The sequence below is a fragment of the Adiantum capillus-veneris genome, chromosome 14, assembly GCF_014529385.1.
Source record: "Adiantum capillus-veneris isolate H3 chromosome 14, ASM1452938v2, whole genome shotgun sequence".
NCBI lineage: Eukaryota > Viridiplantae > Streptophyta > Polypodiopsida > Polypodiales > Pteridaceae > Adiantum > Adiantum capillus-veneris.
In genome coordinates this window covers 123,848,348-123,863,166 of record NC_140944.1, presented here as the reverse complement: position 1 = coordinate 123,863,166, position 14,819 = coordinate 123,848,348, and the positions used below count along the sequence as shown (strand labels likewise).

Genomic DNA, 14,819 nt, shown 5'->3' with positions numbered 1-14,819 from the left:
GTGGTCGGATGATGGAGGGGGAGGGGGAGGCTGGTAGAAAGGTGGGTAAGGAGAGGGAGGCTAGGTGTATGGTGGAGGGTAGTGGCCATGAGGAGGGTACATTGGATATGGAGTGGCCACCCCGTGAGCAGCAACAGACTAAGTAGGGTGAGTAGGTGGAACAGGTGGAAACCCAGGAAAAGGCGGAGTAGGCTGAGAAGGTGGGACAGTTGGTGGGAACCCAGGGGAGGTGGTCTGGGAGGGGGAGGCCATAGAGGGTCCATAAAACTGTGAGGAAGCGGATCCTGCTGGCTTAGACTGCATAGTAGGATGTGTTTTCTCAATTGCTTGAGAATCCCGTGAATGAGCTTTGGAAACGTCTGTCTGTAGTGCCATAGCAGGAACTTGCGTAGAATTTGAGCTGTAGCTGTTTGTGAAATGGCTATAGATTGATATTTGGCACATGAGGAACACACTAAATTTCCACAGGAGAAAGTTCCTGAACTGCGACCATATCATTTGCCTCTTTTAACTGTATTTGTTGAGTGCGGACTATATGTTTGAGGTCTTGTACCTGTTGAGTGAGAATCCTTATGCGATCTTGAGCCTGAGCAATTAACATATCCCTATCCATCGATCGTTGAAGGTGGTTGCGCACTTCCCTTTGCATACTGTCATAGACAGCGCGATGCAGATCGTTAGTACCTTGCAATGAGATGGATGCATCTATATCGGAGGAAGAGTCCTCTGCCTCCTCTAGGGATGGCAGTGACAGTAAATCAGACTATGCCCCTAGTTCAGAGCAACTGTCCGGTGAATCTTCCGAGGAAGATTCACCCCAATCAGTCACTGCTGGCAAGGTCACCACTCTCCACGTGCCCCGCCCTTCTGGTTCCATCTCGAAGGTACCCTTACTAATGATCTATCATTTACAGGCGCCCAACCCAGCATTCAAAGATGTGTTCTCTCAGCAGCAGATACTACACCTGGGTCTCCAAAATCTCGCTCAGGCCGATTTGTCCTGCACAATTCCAGTGCCAAGCTGAGTGCCCTCTTACTTACTTTTCCAAAACTAAATGGAATTACTCTTACAGTGGAGGATATTGGACATGCGATGGGGATACTGAATGTGTTGGCACCTTTGCCCACCACAAAAACCTTCTCCAATCTCTCCCTTGAAGACACTGCAAATGCGTGCCAAGAACTGTTGCTACACTCACATGGGGACTATCACAGGAACCAGCAATTGTACTCAATTTTACAGTATTATTTTTTACTGCGCGCACCAGAAACAGCAGTGGTTGCATCCTCTCCAAGAATATGCGACGCATTTTTTTGTCTCTGCCACTGTCTGCCGTATCCGTTTCACCATCTGCTCTATAAGGCGCTACAGAACAGGACAAAGCGATTTCGGACTCAACATAAAGGAAAAGCGGAGAGGTTCAATTGCTATGCAGCCCCTATTATGTATTGGGTAGTGCAAATTATGCAGCAAAAAGCAGATGCAACTGTTGTTCTCACTCTGCAAGATGATGCTAACGATGATGCCAAAGAACAAGGCCGTTCCAAAATGGCCAAAGGGAAAAACACTTTACGCAAGAGGGCTAAACTACAAAAGGATTCGACGGAAGAGCTAGCAACACTACCCTTCTCTGAATCACAGGTTAAAATCTCTGACGTCAATACCACAAACCCAAGAGTGAGCATGACTACTTATGAGGGCCACCTCTACTTTTACGCCACCTCTTGTGAGTAGTATTGCAGGCACCCAAACACACTCTCCAGTGGTGTCGGCAGTACCACCTACTACTACTACTAGTGCAGGGGCACATAGGGGTACTGCAGGGGCATCTAGCTCAGGGACACCTAGCTCTGGGCAACCTGACATGTTTGCCAATTTTGCGCCTTAGGCCGACAGACTTCTAGATGCGGACAGAGTCGGAGGTGCTGCTCTCGATTTCGAGTACGAACCATATTGATAAAATGTACTAGAGACTTTATTTGTACTCAAGTCTACAATTGATAATCCTTCAAAACCTATGCTACTTAATCCTCACCTGATACATAAACCACTATTTTCCGCAATTGAGTAGAGCTGGCACCCTAAACCACACTGAGATGCATATTCTCAATCACACCCAAATACATCGCACAGGTGCCAGATAGGACACACTTGAATTTAACTCTGTTCAAAAGCTGCCATCTTCAAGTACTATCAGCGCTGGGCCAAAGAGTAGGGAGAGAGGAAAGCCTGGCGATGGAGAGAGAGAGTCCTGGTGGTGGCGAAGGAGGTTGCCTGGGCTGAAAACGCTGTGCAGAGGATTTCTAACTGTGGCTGCGGGCTGTTTTTTAACTTAATACGCTGAGGCTGATTTTGGCTGAGTTGGAAAATAATGCCATGTCAGTCTTTGCTTTTAATTTTTTTAACTTACGTGGAGACAGTTGAGGGCGAGGGCAAGGTCTTCAAAGGCGAGGGGCAGCATGGGCGAAGGCGAGGCCCAAGGCCAGGGCGAGATCAAAGCGAGGGGTCAGCAGGGTGAGGGCGAGGGCGAGGGCCAGCATGGGCGAAGGCGAGGGGCAGCATGGGCGAAGGTAAGACCAAACGTCAGCAGGGCGAGGGGAGGTCGAAGCCAGCAGGGCAAGGGCGAGGTCGGTAGTGAGGGTGAGCCCATCACTGCAAGGGCGAGGCCAAGGGAGGTCGAGGCCAGCAGGGCAGTGACGAGGTGAGGTCGAGGCCAGAGGGCAAGGGTGAGGTCGGTAGTGAGGGCGAGCCCAACACTGCAAGGGCGAGGCCATTCAGGTGCGAGGCGAGGCCAGCATGTGTGAGTACACCAGCATCAAGCAAGCAAAGCAGGCAAAGGGACTAGCAACAACATCAATAGCATGGGGAGATTAATCAGGAATGCAGAGAATAAGAATGAGGTAATCTAACTCGTTGAAAGAATCTGTGGTAGATAAAATGCGAAGTTAATTGCTAATGAACATGGCACGCCCACAAGATACTCAACTGAAGAGCACAAAGACTTATATACATAGCAAAAAGAACTTAGTGCCACATGAGGCGCTAGAGATCAACAAAAGTTTTAATAAGGCATTGGTCGGGTTGAGATAGTGAGTATGCTAAACCAAAGATCAAAGAAGAAAGAGTCCTCCAAAATCTAGAACCATGCTCATTAGAGCAGCGAAAGAGAGGTTACATGAGATACTACCACAGAGTGAAGGAGAGAGTTTCCCAGATTCTAGAATCATGCCCATGAAAGGAGCAGAAACAGCAGAAGGGGCAGAAGGAGAAGGAGAGGGTGTATGAGATAGTGATGAACATTACGATCAGTTAAGGGTTGAGGAGGGGTTGAGGAGTCGGCGAAGATCAACACTTGATTTTAGACCGTTGTCAGCTTACAATATGATAACATTTGATCCTAGACCCATTGACTAAAGGCAACGGAACTCCTTCTAGGGTGGATAGTTGGACTGCCCCTTGGGGTAGAATCTCTTGCACCTTGAATGGTCCTTGCCAGGTTGGAACCAACTTCTTTGCTTTTTTCAGATATTTAGCTTGTAAAGTAGCACCAGTGCTCCTTGCGTTATTTTCAGCTTTTGGAGATGGCGAACATGCCATGCTTTGCGACGAAGCTGCTTTGCTTGCAGAGCCAGAGAAGCCAATCTTCGGCTTTCCTCCAAAAGGTAGAGACGAGAGACCGATGCCGACACCAAATCTCCACTGGCTCACAGACTGCCTACACGCGGAGATCTTGAGTTGAATTCGAAGGGTGCAATTGCTTCCAAACCGAAAGCTAATTGAAATGGGGTGTGATTGGTTGTGGCTTTGAAAGAAGTTCGGTATGCCCAAAGGGTGCCGTGGATAGCATGAGCCCAAGACGTTGGATGGAGATGACATGCTTTCCGCAGAAGGGCTATCAAAACCTTATTGGTGCTCTCGGCCTGTCCATTTGCTCTAGGATAATAGGAACAAGACTTTCGGTGAAAAATCTTGTAGTTGGTGAGCAAGATTGAATCATTTCATTCACAAAGTGACTGCCCTATCACTGGTGATCTCCAGGGGACATCCAAACCTGCACAAAATATTTTCGTAGAGAAACTTGGCTACAGTATTGTCAGTGAAATCAGTGGTTGCAAGTACCTCTGCCCACTTTGTTGCATAATCTGTAGCCACCAGTAGATACTTGCGATTACTTGGTTGGGCGGGGGGGGGGGGGGGGGGGGGGGGGGGTAATTGGACCCACAAAATCCATGCCCCATCTCTCAAAGGGTTGCCATGCCATAGAGACCTGCAGAGGACGGTTTGACTGCTTGCTTGGTTTAGGTCCACAGTGCTGACACACATCACATACTTTCACATAGGCAATTGCATCCTGAAAAACATAGGGCCACCATAAACCACACTGGAGAATCTTCTGGGCGGTGATATGACCAGGGTAATGGCCACCAGTGGGACCACTGTGGGCATCCTCCAAAATATACTCAACTTCATGAGGGGAGACACACCGCCTCAGAACACCATCCGGTCCTAACTTGTATAGCTGGCCTCCAATCAGAGTGAATGGCCTAGACTTCAACAACAATCGTCTTTTGAGGTATGCAAAAGCTTCAGCCTCTGCATTGGACCATTGAAAGGGAACAATAGCACTGGTGAGTCGGGTCAGTGGTTGAGCCACTTGTGCATACATGCGTATAAACCTGTGATGATAGCCTGTGTGACCTACAAAGCTCTGCACACCTTTTGGGTTGATGGGAGGTGGTAACTTCAAGATTTCCACGATCTTCTTTGGGTCAGGCACTAAACCTTTAGCAGACACCACATGGCCTAGAAGTGTGCCCTCAGTGACCAAAAAATGACATTTGTTAGGATTGAGCTTTATGCGTGCCTCTCTGCACTTGAGGAAGACAACAGAGAGCTGAGCGAGGTGTTCCTCTAGATTTTCCATTGGGGTTGAACATTGAGCACCTGAGAAGGTAGAAAAATTGTCCATGAAGATGCGAAGATGATCCGTAAGTAAAGGACAAAAGATGAGATATACTGCTCGATTGAAGGAAGGTGGAGTGTTTTTTAATCCAAACGACATTCTAGTGTAGATAAAAATACCCCAAGGAGTCACGAAAGTTGATTTAATCTGATCACCTGGATGGATGCCCAATTGATTGTATCCACTGAACCCATCCATGAAACTCTACAATACATGCCCCGCTACATCTTCTAGCACACAGTGAAAGGTGTGGGGAAACCATATGGGGATAGTTACCTTATTCAGAGCGCGGTAATCCACGCACACACGGATTTTATTGGACTGCTTTTGAGGCGCTATCACCATGGGTGATAACCACTCAGAGTGCTCCACAGGTACAATGATCCTTGCCTCTTGCATTTTTTCTAGCTCCAACTTGACAGCCTCATCATACTTTGGGTTGAGCTTGTAAGCTCGGCCTCTGACAGGCTTAGCCCCTTCAACTAGAGGGATAGTGTGGACACCCAATTCTGGTGGGACCTCTTCCAAATCCTTGTATGACCGAGCAAAAACATCTTTAAAAGAGTGTATAAAAGAGACTACCTGATTGAGTAACGCGGGATGCTCCCATAACCAAGCTGCTAAGAGTACGTGCTGAGGGTTGTCAGGATCTCCCAGGTTGACTTCTTTGACCGAGTCAGGAGGTGTAGCTGTAGAGGGTGCTTCAGAAGATGAAAAGTGAGCTGCCTCTTGGAGCTTCGAGACATCATGGGCTGGTGTTTGATCGATTGGAAACTCTGCATATTCCTCCCATCCTGGTGGAAGCTCCTCGAAGGGTAGTTCTTCAGACAGACATAGCAGAGTGCTTTTGAGTGGGCGGGGCGTCAGATCTGGGAGATGTTAGAGGAAGAGGTGGAACATTGGCGAGCTCATGCAGAGGAGATTTCTTCCCCCTTCGGTGATGTGTTATAGGTTCACCAAGGCCGACGGCTTCCATCAGAGGAACACTTGAATCATGGTCATCACGGACTAACACACTTGCTTCTTTCACTAGCACACTTTCCGTTGCTGTAGGGCTTGGGACACTGGTGTCGGCGTGAGGGGCTGGGAGAGAGTGTGACATGCACAGGTGAGGCTTGAGTAGAAACCACATAGCACGGCATCGATGTGGTAGCTTCCAACCACTGCAGTAGGTCTTCGTCAGACCCATCAGGTGGGATGGGCTCCTCGGGGGTCGGGGTTGGACTGTACTGACAATGAGCTGTGATGAACCACTGGATCCATACCTCCTTCGAGTCGAATTGGTTGCATGGGGGAGCCAGGCGTATGTATCCACATGGCGTCGTTTCCCCAATCATGAAGTGCCTCAGTATGCCGCAACCATGGTCTACCAATAAGCAAAGGAAATCCTCCCTCCACCTAGGGAAGACTGATCACCACAAAATCCAAGCTAAATGTGAAGTCTTGTACCTTCAGAGGCACTTGATCTACTAATAGACTGTCCTTTGGTCCGACAATGTAACAGTGAATGGAGCAGGGCGGGTAGGTTGCAAACCTAAAGCCAACATAGTAAACTCTGGCATCAGATTGATCCCAGATCCACCATCCACTATGACGCCTGAGAATTGATGCCCAAGAATAGACACTGTGAGACGAGGACTTTTGTAGTCGGTGAGGGGAGCAACTGGATAAGAAATCATGTAAGACTCTGAAGGTTGTACAAGGAGATGCCCGCCACTAGGCCCCGCACTCGGGTACAGAGACTGAATGACTGAGAGGGTGTCACTTCTGAGGGTTGCATCTAGCCGGAGGATCTCATAAAGGGACACTTGTTGAAAGGTGTTCTTCAAGATTGTTTCCGCTGTGGGATTAGCTCCTACAATCTGGGCTTCCTCTTGAACTTTGACATGTTGCAAGTCAGCCATTGCTTCCAGGAAGGCTCCATCAATGTCCGAAAGCATAGAGACTGGCCTACTCCTTTCACCAATTAAGGGTTCGTCAGTTTGATCAAGTTGCGGAAGTGATGGACGAGATGGACCCGTTGGCAAGCTGAGACCCAAAGCTGCTCTTTGTGCCCGAGTGAGTACGCCAGTGGGCTCCTCCACTTGTTGTGGCCGAACTGTATGAGTAGCAGGTGATGGCTGAGGGGTGGTGTTCACTGTGATTAGATTGATTTTCGGGAATGTGAATTCTTGTTGGTTATGAGTTGGGCCTGAAGATGAGGATGCCCTTTGCTTGAGACAATCCTTACTGTAGTGGTCCTTAGACTCCAGACAATGTCTGCAAGGAGGAGACCCTTCAGGTAAAGGACACTTACTTTGGTAATGCCCATATTCACCACATCTGGAGCATAAGATGGGCCGATTAGACGGACGAAAAGGGGGACGAGGTGGTCGCTGCTCTTGTTGCTGCATGGATTGGAGGCTGAGGTGTAGAAGCTCTGAGGAGCTGAAGCAGCCTGAGTATAAAAATTTTGAGGTGGAAATGTACTTGACATACCTTGGACAGTAGGGGTATTGAGTAAGGGTGGCATGTAATTTTGATGGCCATAGGGGAAGACCATATTAGATGTTGGTGCTAGCCCTTGTTGGAGAGAAGGACCTAGACTTTGTTGTATTTGCCACAGTCCCTTGATATAGTAGCAATCCTTGTCTTCATGTTCCGACTTTTCGCAGAAGTGGCAATAAGCCCGAAGGGGACAGTCCTGTGGAGGGTGTCATGGAGAGCGACACGAGCTGCACCATACCATAGCTTTAGTCTCCAGTTGAGACCGAAGCTCTTCTAGCTCTCTCTTGATTTGATCCAAAGCCTCCTGTGGGGGCTTCTCTTGTCTAAGAGAGTTTGATTTCTCCTCTTGAAGAGCGTGTTGTAGTTTTAGGGCTTCAAGTTCCCTACGTAAAGAAGTCAATGGATTAGAAGGACTTTCCAAAAACACTGAGGGGGTCTCTACCTGGGGGGAGTTGGTGAACAGCTTCCTCGCTCCCTCTATCCTAGTAGCAACCGTGACAAACTCCTCCAGAGTGGCGTCAGGTCGGAGACTCTCTCGAAGTTTTTGCTGAGAAGTTTTGGGAAGAGCCTTCTCCAACCACTTCTTAACCATAAATTCACCCGGTTGGTGAGGAAGCTTTGCAACCAGAGACTTGGTTTTAGTCATGAGTTTTGCAAAAGTCTCCTCCGGCTGGAGCACCATGTTGGCCAACTCATCCAAAACCTTTTCCTGGTAGTCTCCTGGCCTAAACATTGCACAAAACTATTGTCTTAAAGCTGCCCAAGTTGCAAAATGGTTCTCTGCAAACTGACTGTACCACTTATTTGCTAAGCCATCCAAGGTAGACGGAAAGAGTACCAAATAAGCATCTTCTCTATTAAGACCACGACCTCTACAGAGAGATCAAACCTCCTTGCATGGTCGTCCGCATCTTCTGAGGAGAGTCTCTTGAAGGTAGGAAACTTGATATTTACCTTGGCCAAAACACTGGTCAACGCCTCCATGGCCTCTTGCTCAGGGGCTTGTTGCTCAATAGCTTGCCGTAACAAAATGGGGGAGAGCTTTACTGGGGAAGGTGACCTGGAGGATGTAGAACCGGATGCAGGAAGTGGAGGTATGGGTGACGAGGTTGGTGGACTTCTACTAGGTACCAAGGGTTTATGTCTTTTGTTGTAGTACTTCAAAGGACTCAGTAGTGCGCTTTGACGTTCAAATGACCGCCTTGTATGTGTCATGCAGTGACCACAAACCCAACCAAACCTTGGGCAAGAAAACGTTTAACTGGCTGAATGAACACAAGTCTAGACCAGGACAAGTGACTAGACCACTTGGTCTAGGACTAGGGCAAGTGACTAGACCACCTAGCTGGACCAGGGACGAGGGAGGCTAGACTAGGGACGAGGACTTGGTTGGACGAAGGCGAGAGAGGACCAGATCAAGGGGCGAGTAGAGTAAGCTGTCCAGGGTGGAAACCCAGCTAGCTCTTCGATTTTACCTCAACAGAGTGAGACTTCAGTTGAGGTCCCACTTTGATCGCTAAAATGAGAGCACCTGTAGCGTGGATAATGCGTCGTGCTCTCTACAATGGGTCCCCCTCAGTGCAATGTGCGTGACATCTCACTCAAACAGACCGAAAACAAAGGAACAATAGATAACAGCTGATCACACAGAGACACAATAGCAGAGACACAACAACAGACCAAAACATAGGACTCCATTATCTCAAAGTACCGATACAGACTCCGGCGTGGCAGCACACTCAGCTCCAGCCTAGGACTCATAGGTACAATGGGGGTGTCGAGGCTCAGATGTGCAGGGATGTGCAGATGTGCTGTGTGACTAGACTGGCTACTCTAGATGACGATGTGAAGAAGATAAGTCATGACCCAACCGCTACTACTCATATGTACCATCATATAGAGCCACCAACGGCTCATAAATGTCCGCATCTAAGTCTATCTCCATTGAGTGGTGGTGGTGACCTGGCCATGATGTCCACTAGACCACCGTATCCCTGCCACGTGTCACTGCCCAGCAAGTCCGTCTAGTGTGAACTAGACCAGACCAAAGACCAACTGTACTAACTGTCCTGTGAAAGTGACACTGTACCCTGCTACAAACCCATCCCAGCGACTAAGTAGTTCCATCTCAAAATTAGACGGTGGGTTTTCCCAGTGAGGCACTGGAATTCTTTGGCTGGGCACCCTTGGAATTACAATTATAGGGGTGTCAAGCACTCAACAAGCATGAAGTATGGTATAAAGCTAGCAATACCAGAAGAGCTAGCGACTCCAGAGGAGTACTATCATGAGGAACATCGGCCTACTCATGAGGAACATCGGTCAACTCAGCAAACACACAGATGGGTTTAGGGTTTAGGGTTTGGGCCACAACCAGAAACCCAGATGGGTTCCTCAACACCAATTCAAAATCAAGCGGTGGATTTTTTTTCCAGAAATTTTGGAGTTATACCAAAATTCAAGAAAGGAGGGAAGGATGTAGAAGGCGAAGACAGTCCCAGTAGGCGGGAACAGTCTCCTGGAAAGCCGAACAGTGGATCAGTCATACGTCAGTAATTACCGCGGCAGTTACTACTACAGTAACTCTTGGAAAGCTATAAATAGGACCCATTACATTGTAATTGGGGTTCTTGCTTCTTGTACTTCGTAGTTCTTGGCCTAGCTGTTTATCTTTCGGCTATAGTTTCCAAGTATTCCCAAGTTACGAGCCTTTCTCTTCTAGCTTCACTCTGTAATCATCACTGCTGTAATCATTTGAGCGCAGACTCACTACACATTGTACTGATCGTCCTTGAACCATTAATCTGAATCTGCAAATACTTTTCAGTCATTCAGTATGTCTATCATCTCAGTGTACTATTTCAGTTCAGTCTCAGTTCTCTATTCCAGTTTCCCTAACTGAACTGACGACCTACCGGTAGCTTTAAATTCTAACACTGGAATCAGCTATCTAAAGAGATCCGCTCCAATTCCATAGCCCTAACTCTAGCCAACCTGCAGATCCCGGCCAAGGGGCCGAAACCCTAGCAGAAGCATAAGAAGATGAAGTTCTCATCAACTTACAGATCCTCGCAAGTGGCTTAAATACAAGTTGGGTTAGGATTAATAATCCTAACCCCCAACAACTTATGGTACCCCCGTCTGATGGGGCCTAAATTAAGACACACACACACACACACACACACACACATACACACACACACACTCTTTTGCTCATGCACGTGCATGCAGGGCATGCAGTGTAAAACGTTTCTGAAGTTAAAGTAGTTGAAACTGATTAAGATTGCTCCATTTTTAACTTTACTTGTTTTTCCTTAGTACCTTTTTGTTTTTAAGGATTGTAACCTTTTGCTATCTTTAGTTGGAGAGGTTGCGACAAGAAGGTGAAGAGAAGATTAAAAAGCAAGATGACAGCTATAAAACAATTGAACAAGGTACATGCCCATGAGCTCTTTTTTTAAAGTAAGACTGAACGTTTGACAAGTTTTCTGAATTATTATTGTGTTTGTCTACCTTTTAACAAGAAAAAATTCACATCCAGTATTTTCGATAGATATGTAATGCCTTTCTCAAAGGGGAAAAGATCCTGATTATGTCGAAGGAACATGCAAAAGGGCCAAGCTACAAGAACTGATCAGACAATAGATGAATATGAAGGCCACATTGTCAAGTGCATGCACCCATCTTGGCTGGTCTTTCAAATTGTGAGATAAGTTAGGATGTGTATAGTCCGGCCCACATCGATCACACTATTGCTTTGATGTGACACTTTGATCTACGTAATCGTAGAACTTTCATGGCTGGCAACACCTTATCTAGATTGGTCGAGAGGCGAGCCTGCCAATTCCATATTATCTGCCTAATTGGTTTAATCTTAACTAACTTTCCCTGGTCAGCCGAATTCTGTCCGGAAGGTCAATCTACAACTCCACCCTTCGGCAAATTTGTAGCCTTTAATCCTTGCAATGCTTACACAGTTTTTCTGAAGCCTGTTGTTCCCTTGTGAATTTCGAAGTTTTGCACATGTTCTCACTTGGAATGAAGAAAATCTGCTTCTTTTCATGTTTATGATGATTAAAACTCCAATAGTGTGTTTTGATACCACATAGGTTATGCTATTTTCATCATGCCTGCTAACTATGACTGTAGGTAGCCATTGGGCACAGTCATAGAGGGCACTCCAAAATGGTGTTTTCGTACAACATTGCTTCAATCTTACCATGAATATGACTGCTTGCGGTCATTGGGTGCAATCAACCAAATGTGAACATCTTTTGACCAATCTTTTAATAAATCCCTGGGTGCTTTTTTGACCGTTTTGGGGCTGTTGTGGGCCATTCCTTTTACCCCTCATCATTCATTGTTCTCATGGCCTACCCCTCCATGCCCGAGGCCCATTAGGATTCATTCGTGTGATATAAAGGATTTGCTCAAACCATAGAGGTGAAATGGAGGCTACATGTAACAGACTGGTGGATGCTGTCAATAATAAAGTGAGGAAGATAGTAAAAGTGGAACAACATAGCAATGCGACCTAAGGGTGTGTGCAACTCTGGGGCAAGTTTAGGTAGAGCTCTTTTTTGCGCAAAGAGGATCCTTCTAGTACATTTAGGAACTTCCTAATGGGCTACATCACCCCTGCCATGAAGGAATAGTGTACAAAGGGGGGAGACTCTCCCAAATCGAAGACAAAGTTATACAAAGATTGTAATGTGTGGCAATATTTTGTCCTTGTGAACTGCCCCCTTCCCTCTCCTCTCTTCACGCGTGCAGGGCCTGCACACACGGTCCTTGCTAATTCTTTTTGTATGCGTCTATATTTCGCTTGCATGGGATTTTCTCGTGGGACCAAGTTGCAACATGATTAAGGTTTCTTTTCGCAAGCAGAGGGTGTTGGTTGTGTAGTCTTAGAGGGCACTCCAAACGGTGTTTTCATACAACATTGCTTCAATTTTACCGTGCCTTCTTAATATAGCTGCAAGTGGTCATTGGGTGCAATCAACCAACCGTGGACATCGTTTGACCAATCGTTTTCTAAATCTCTGGGTGCTTTTTTGGCCTTTTTGGGGCTGTTGTGGGTCATTCCCTTTACCTCTCATCATTCATTGTTCTCATGGCCTACCCCTCCATGCCCAAGGCCCATTAGGATTCATGCATGTGATATTAAGGATTTTCTCAAACCATAGAGGTGAATGGAGGCTACATGTAACTGATGGGTGGATGCTGTCAATAATAAATGCTCTTATAGAGGGAGGTTCTTTATCTAGATGGCCAAGACAACATTCTCCCATTATATGTATCTCTTATGCATGCTTTATAATGTATTACATGCCAAGCAATGCAAGCAGGCGGATGTAATTTTGCATAATGTATTACATGCCAAGCAATGCAGGGAGGCTGCTGTAATTTTGTAGTGTTGGTAATAAGCATAGGACAACCATGAAACTACCAATCTTGCAATCTACTTTCACTTGAAAGTGGAGGAATTGGACATAAGGGAGCAAACATTTCAGAACTTGTATGCCAAAGTCGTCTATACTGCATACCTAGACCAAATTTTCTTGAAGCCGCTGTAAATGACAGAGAGTCCAGTTTATTAATAATTTTGATTTCCTTTCGAGAGAAGGCGTAAGCTTGGAAGGAAAAATATTGTACCAGGGTTTTGTAAAAAACCATACTCCAATGTATGATTTCAAGCCACATTGAATTACCTTGCTGCACTTCTGAGCATGCCAAGATAGATGTCTTGTAAACTATGGTCAAATGTCAATTTGCAATACCCAAAAGAAGTGGTGGAGCATGTATGACGTAAATGGGGAAACATAATTTTCCAAGGCTGATTTTGCTCAACTAGCAATGGCAATAAAGTGGCTTTTCTTGCTTGCAAATGAAAACCTAAATGTAAGATGTTCCTCTAGTGAAGTGGACCGGAGTAGATACTTTTTCCTTAGGACATGGGCGAGATCTTCAGTCCTTTTCAATTTGGATCACGACCACATCACATGGTATTAAGGGCCTCCTCAGTGGTTTATTCTGAATTCATCCTACATGCCACCTTGATGTATCCACAGCACTCATTGTGTACTTGTTGTCTTATATGTCCTCAAGGTGATAGGCTGTTGAGCGTCCCTAGAGGTCTTTTTGTAGAAGTATACAACCGCTTTCTCCGCCCCAAAAAAAAGAGATATCAACCTTCCATGCAAAAACCGACCTGTAGCCTAATTAAAGGGCGGTAAAACTGTAGCTTTCACTCAAAAACTATGTCGTCTAAATTTCCCTGCACTTTATGACACAAAGAAACTTCACAAATGAACCTGCAACAACTGGAATTTACCACTTCAAAACAATCCACAACGTGGTAACTAGAGTGCTCCCAAGTAGACAATGACACCTTGTTGGCCCCAAAGGTTGGCGCTTAAACCGGCCCGTAGGGCGGTAGACTTTGGCTTTTACCCGATAACTTTACTTTAACTCTACGACACAAAGGAACTTCACGAATAAGCTTGTGACTGGAATTCAACACTTTAAGACAAACCACGGCTTGGCAGCTAGAGCGCTACCAAGCTGACAACCCCAAAGACTGGCGTCCCTTTTGGTATTTCTTTTTTCTTATTATACTTGAGAAAAACTTGTAAACTTGTGCAAGCTGTCCCACTTTTATCGGGCTGAAATTCCTCTACTCTAACCCGACTTCGGCAGCATAACCACAGTAGAAGTCCCCACAGACAAAATCCCAAGTAAACATTGACTTTCCACGCACTTTGCAAAACCTCGCAAGAAATTGTAGTACGCTGAACCCTCCGTTTTGCGCTCCAATTTGCGTGCCGATCGCTTTTGTGGATAGCTTTCAAGCTCTCGCACCTATAGGGTCACTTGCCCCTTGAATTAGAGGAGATTTCTCGCGAGAAATCTCTCTAAATTGTCTTGTACAAGCACCCAATGCTTTCCCGAGGCTCCCCTGGCAAATAAACGATCCAAACGCTTCCACCTAACCCTCACCAAGCTGTCCAAACCTGTCCATGGCTGTGATTGCAATTTTTTCGACCCAATTTCGCCAGCATAACGGAGCAAATATCCCTCCGGTCAAAAGTACACGTCAAGGACACTTTCCCTTGCGGTATGGAAGCTTTCTAGTGAGCTGCACGTCAATTTCAGCATGCTGTAATTTTCTGTTTTGCCATTGTTAGGTGCCTACTGCCCCTGTATAGTACCAGGGTTGTCCACGTTCGACGTACGGGACGTTCCGTACGTACCGTACGACTCGTACGTTCCGTACATGAGTCGTCCTTTTTTTTTTTTTTTTTAATAATAATTTTTGCGGGGCGATTTTTGGTGTGAGAATGTTTTGCATCTCGACTGCATTTGAAC

At 46.4% G+C, this 14,819-nt stretch overlaps 1 protein-coding gene across 9 annotated transcripts in view; it reads left to right on the top strand.

Annotated features, from left to right (window-relative positions):
- The window catches only part of LOC147443073 (uncharacterized), a 224,755-nt gene that overhangs the window by 50,052 nt on the left and 159,884 nt on the right, over positions 1 to 14,819 (top strand). For all 9 annotated transcript variants that reach the window (XR_015190226.1, XR_015190227.1, XR_015190228.1 and 6 more), the window contains exon 6: positions 10,813 to 10,885. Coding sequence is in view for 4 of the 9 variants with exons in the window: in XM_086529008.1 (XP_086385134.1) it covers positions 10,813 to 10,885 (73 nt within the window). In the remaining 5 variants the exon portion in view is untranslated. The remainder of the gene's footprint in view (positions 1 to 10,812; positions 10,886 to 14,819) is intronic.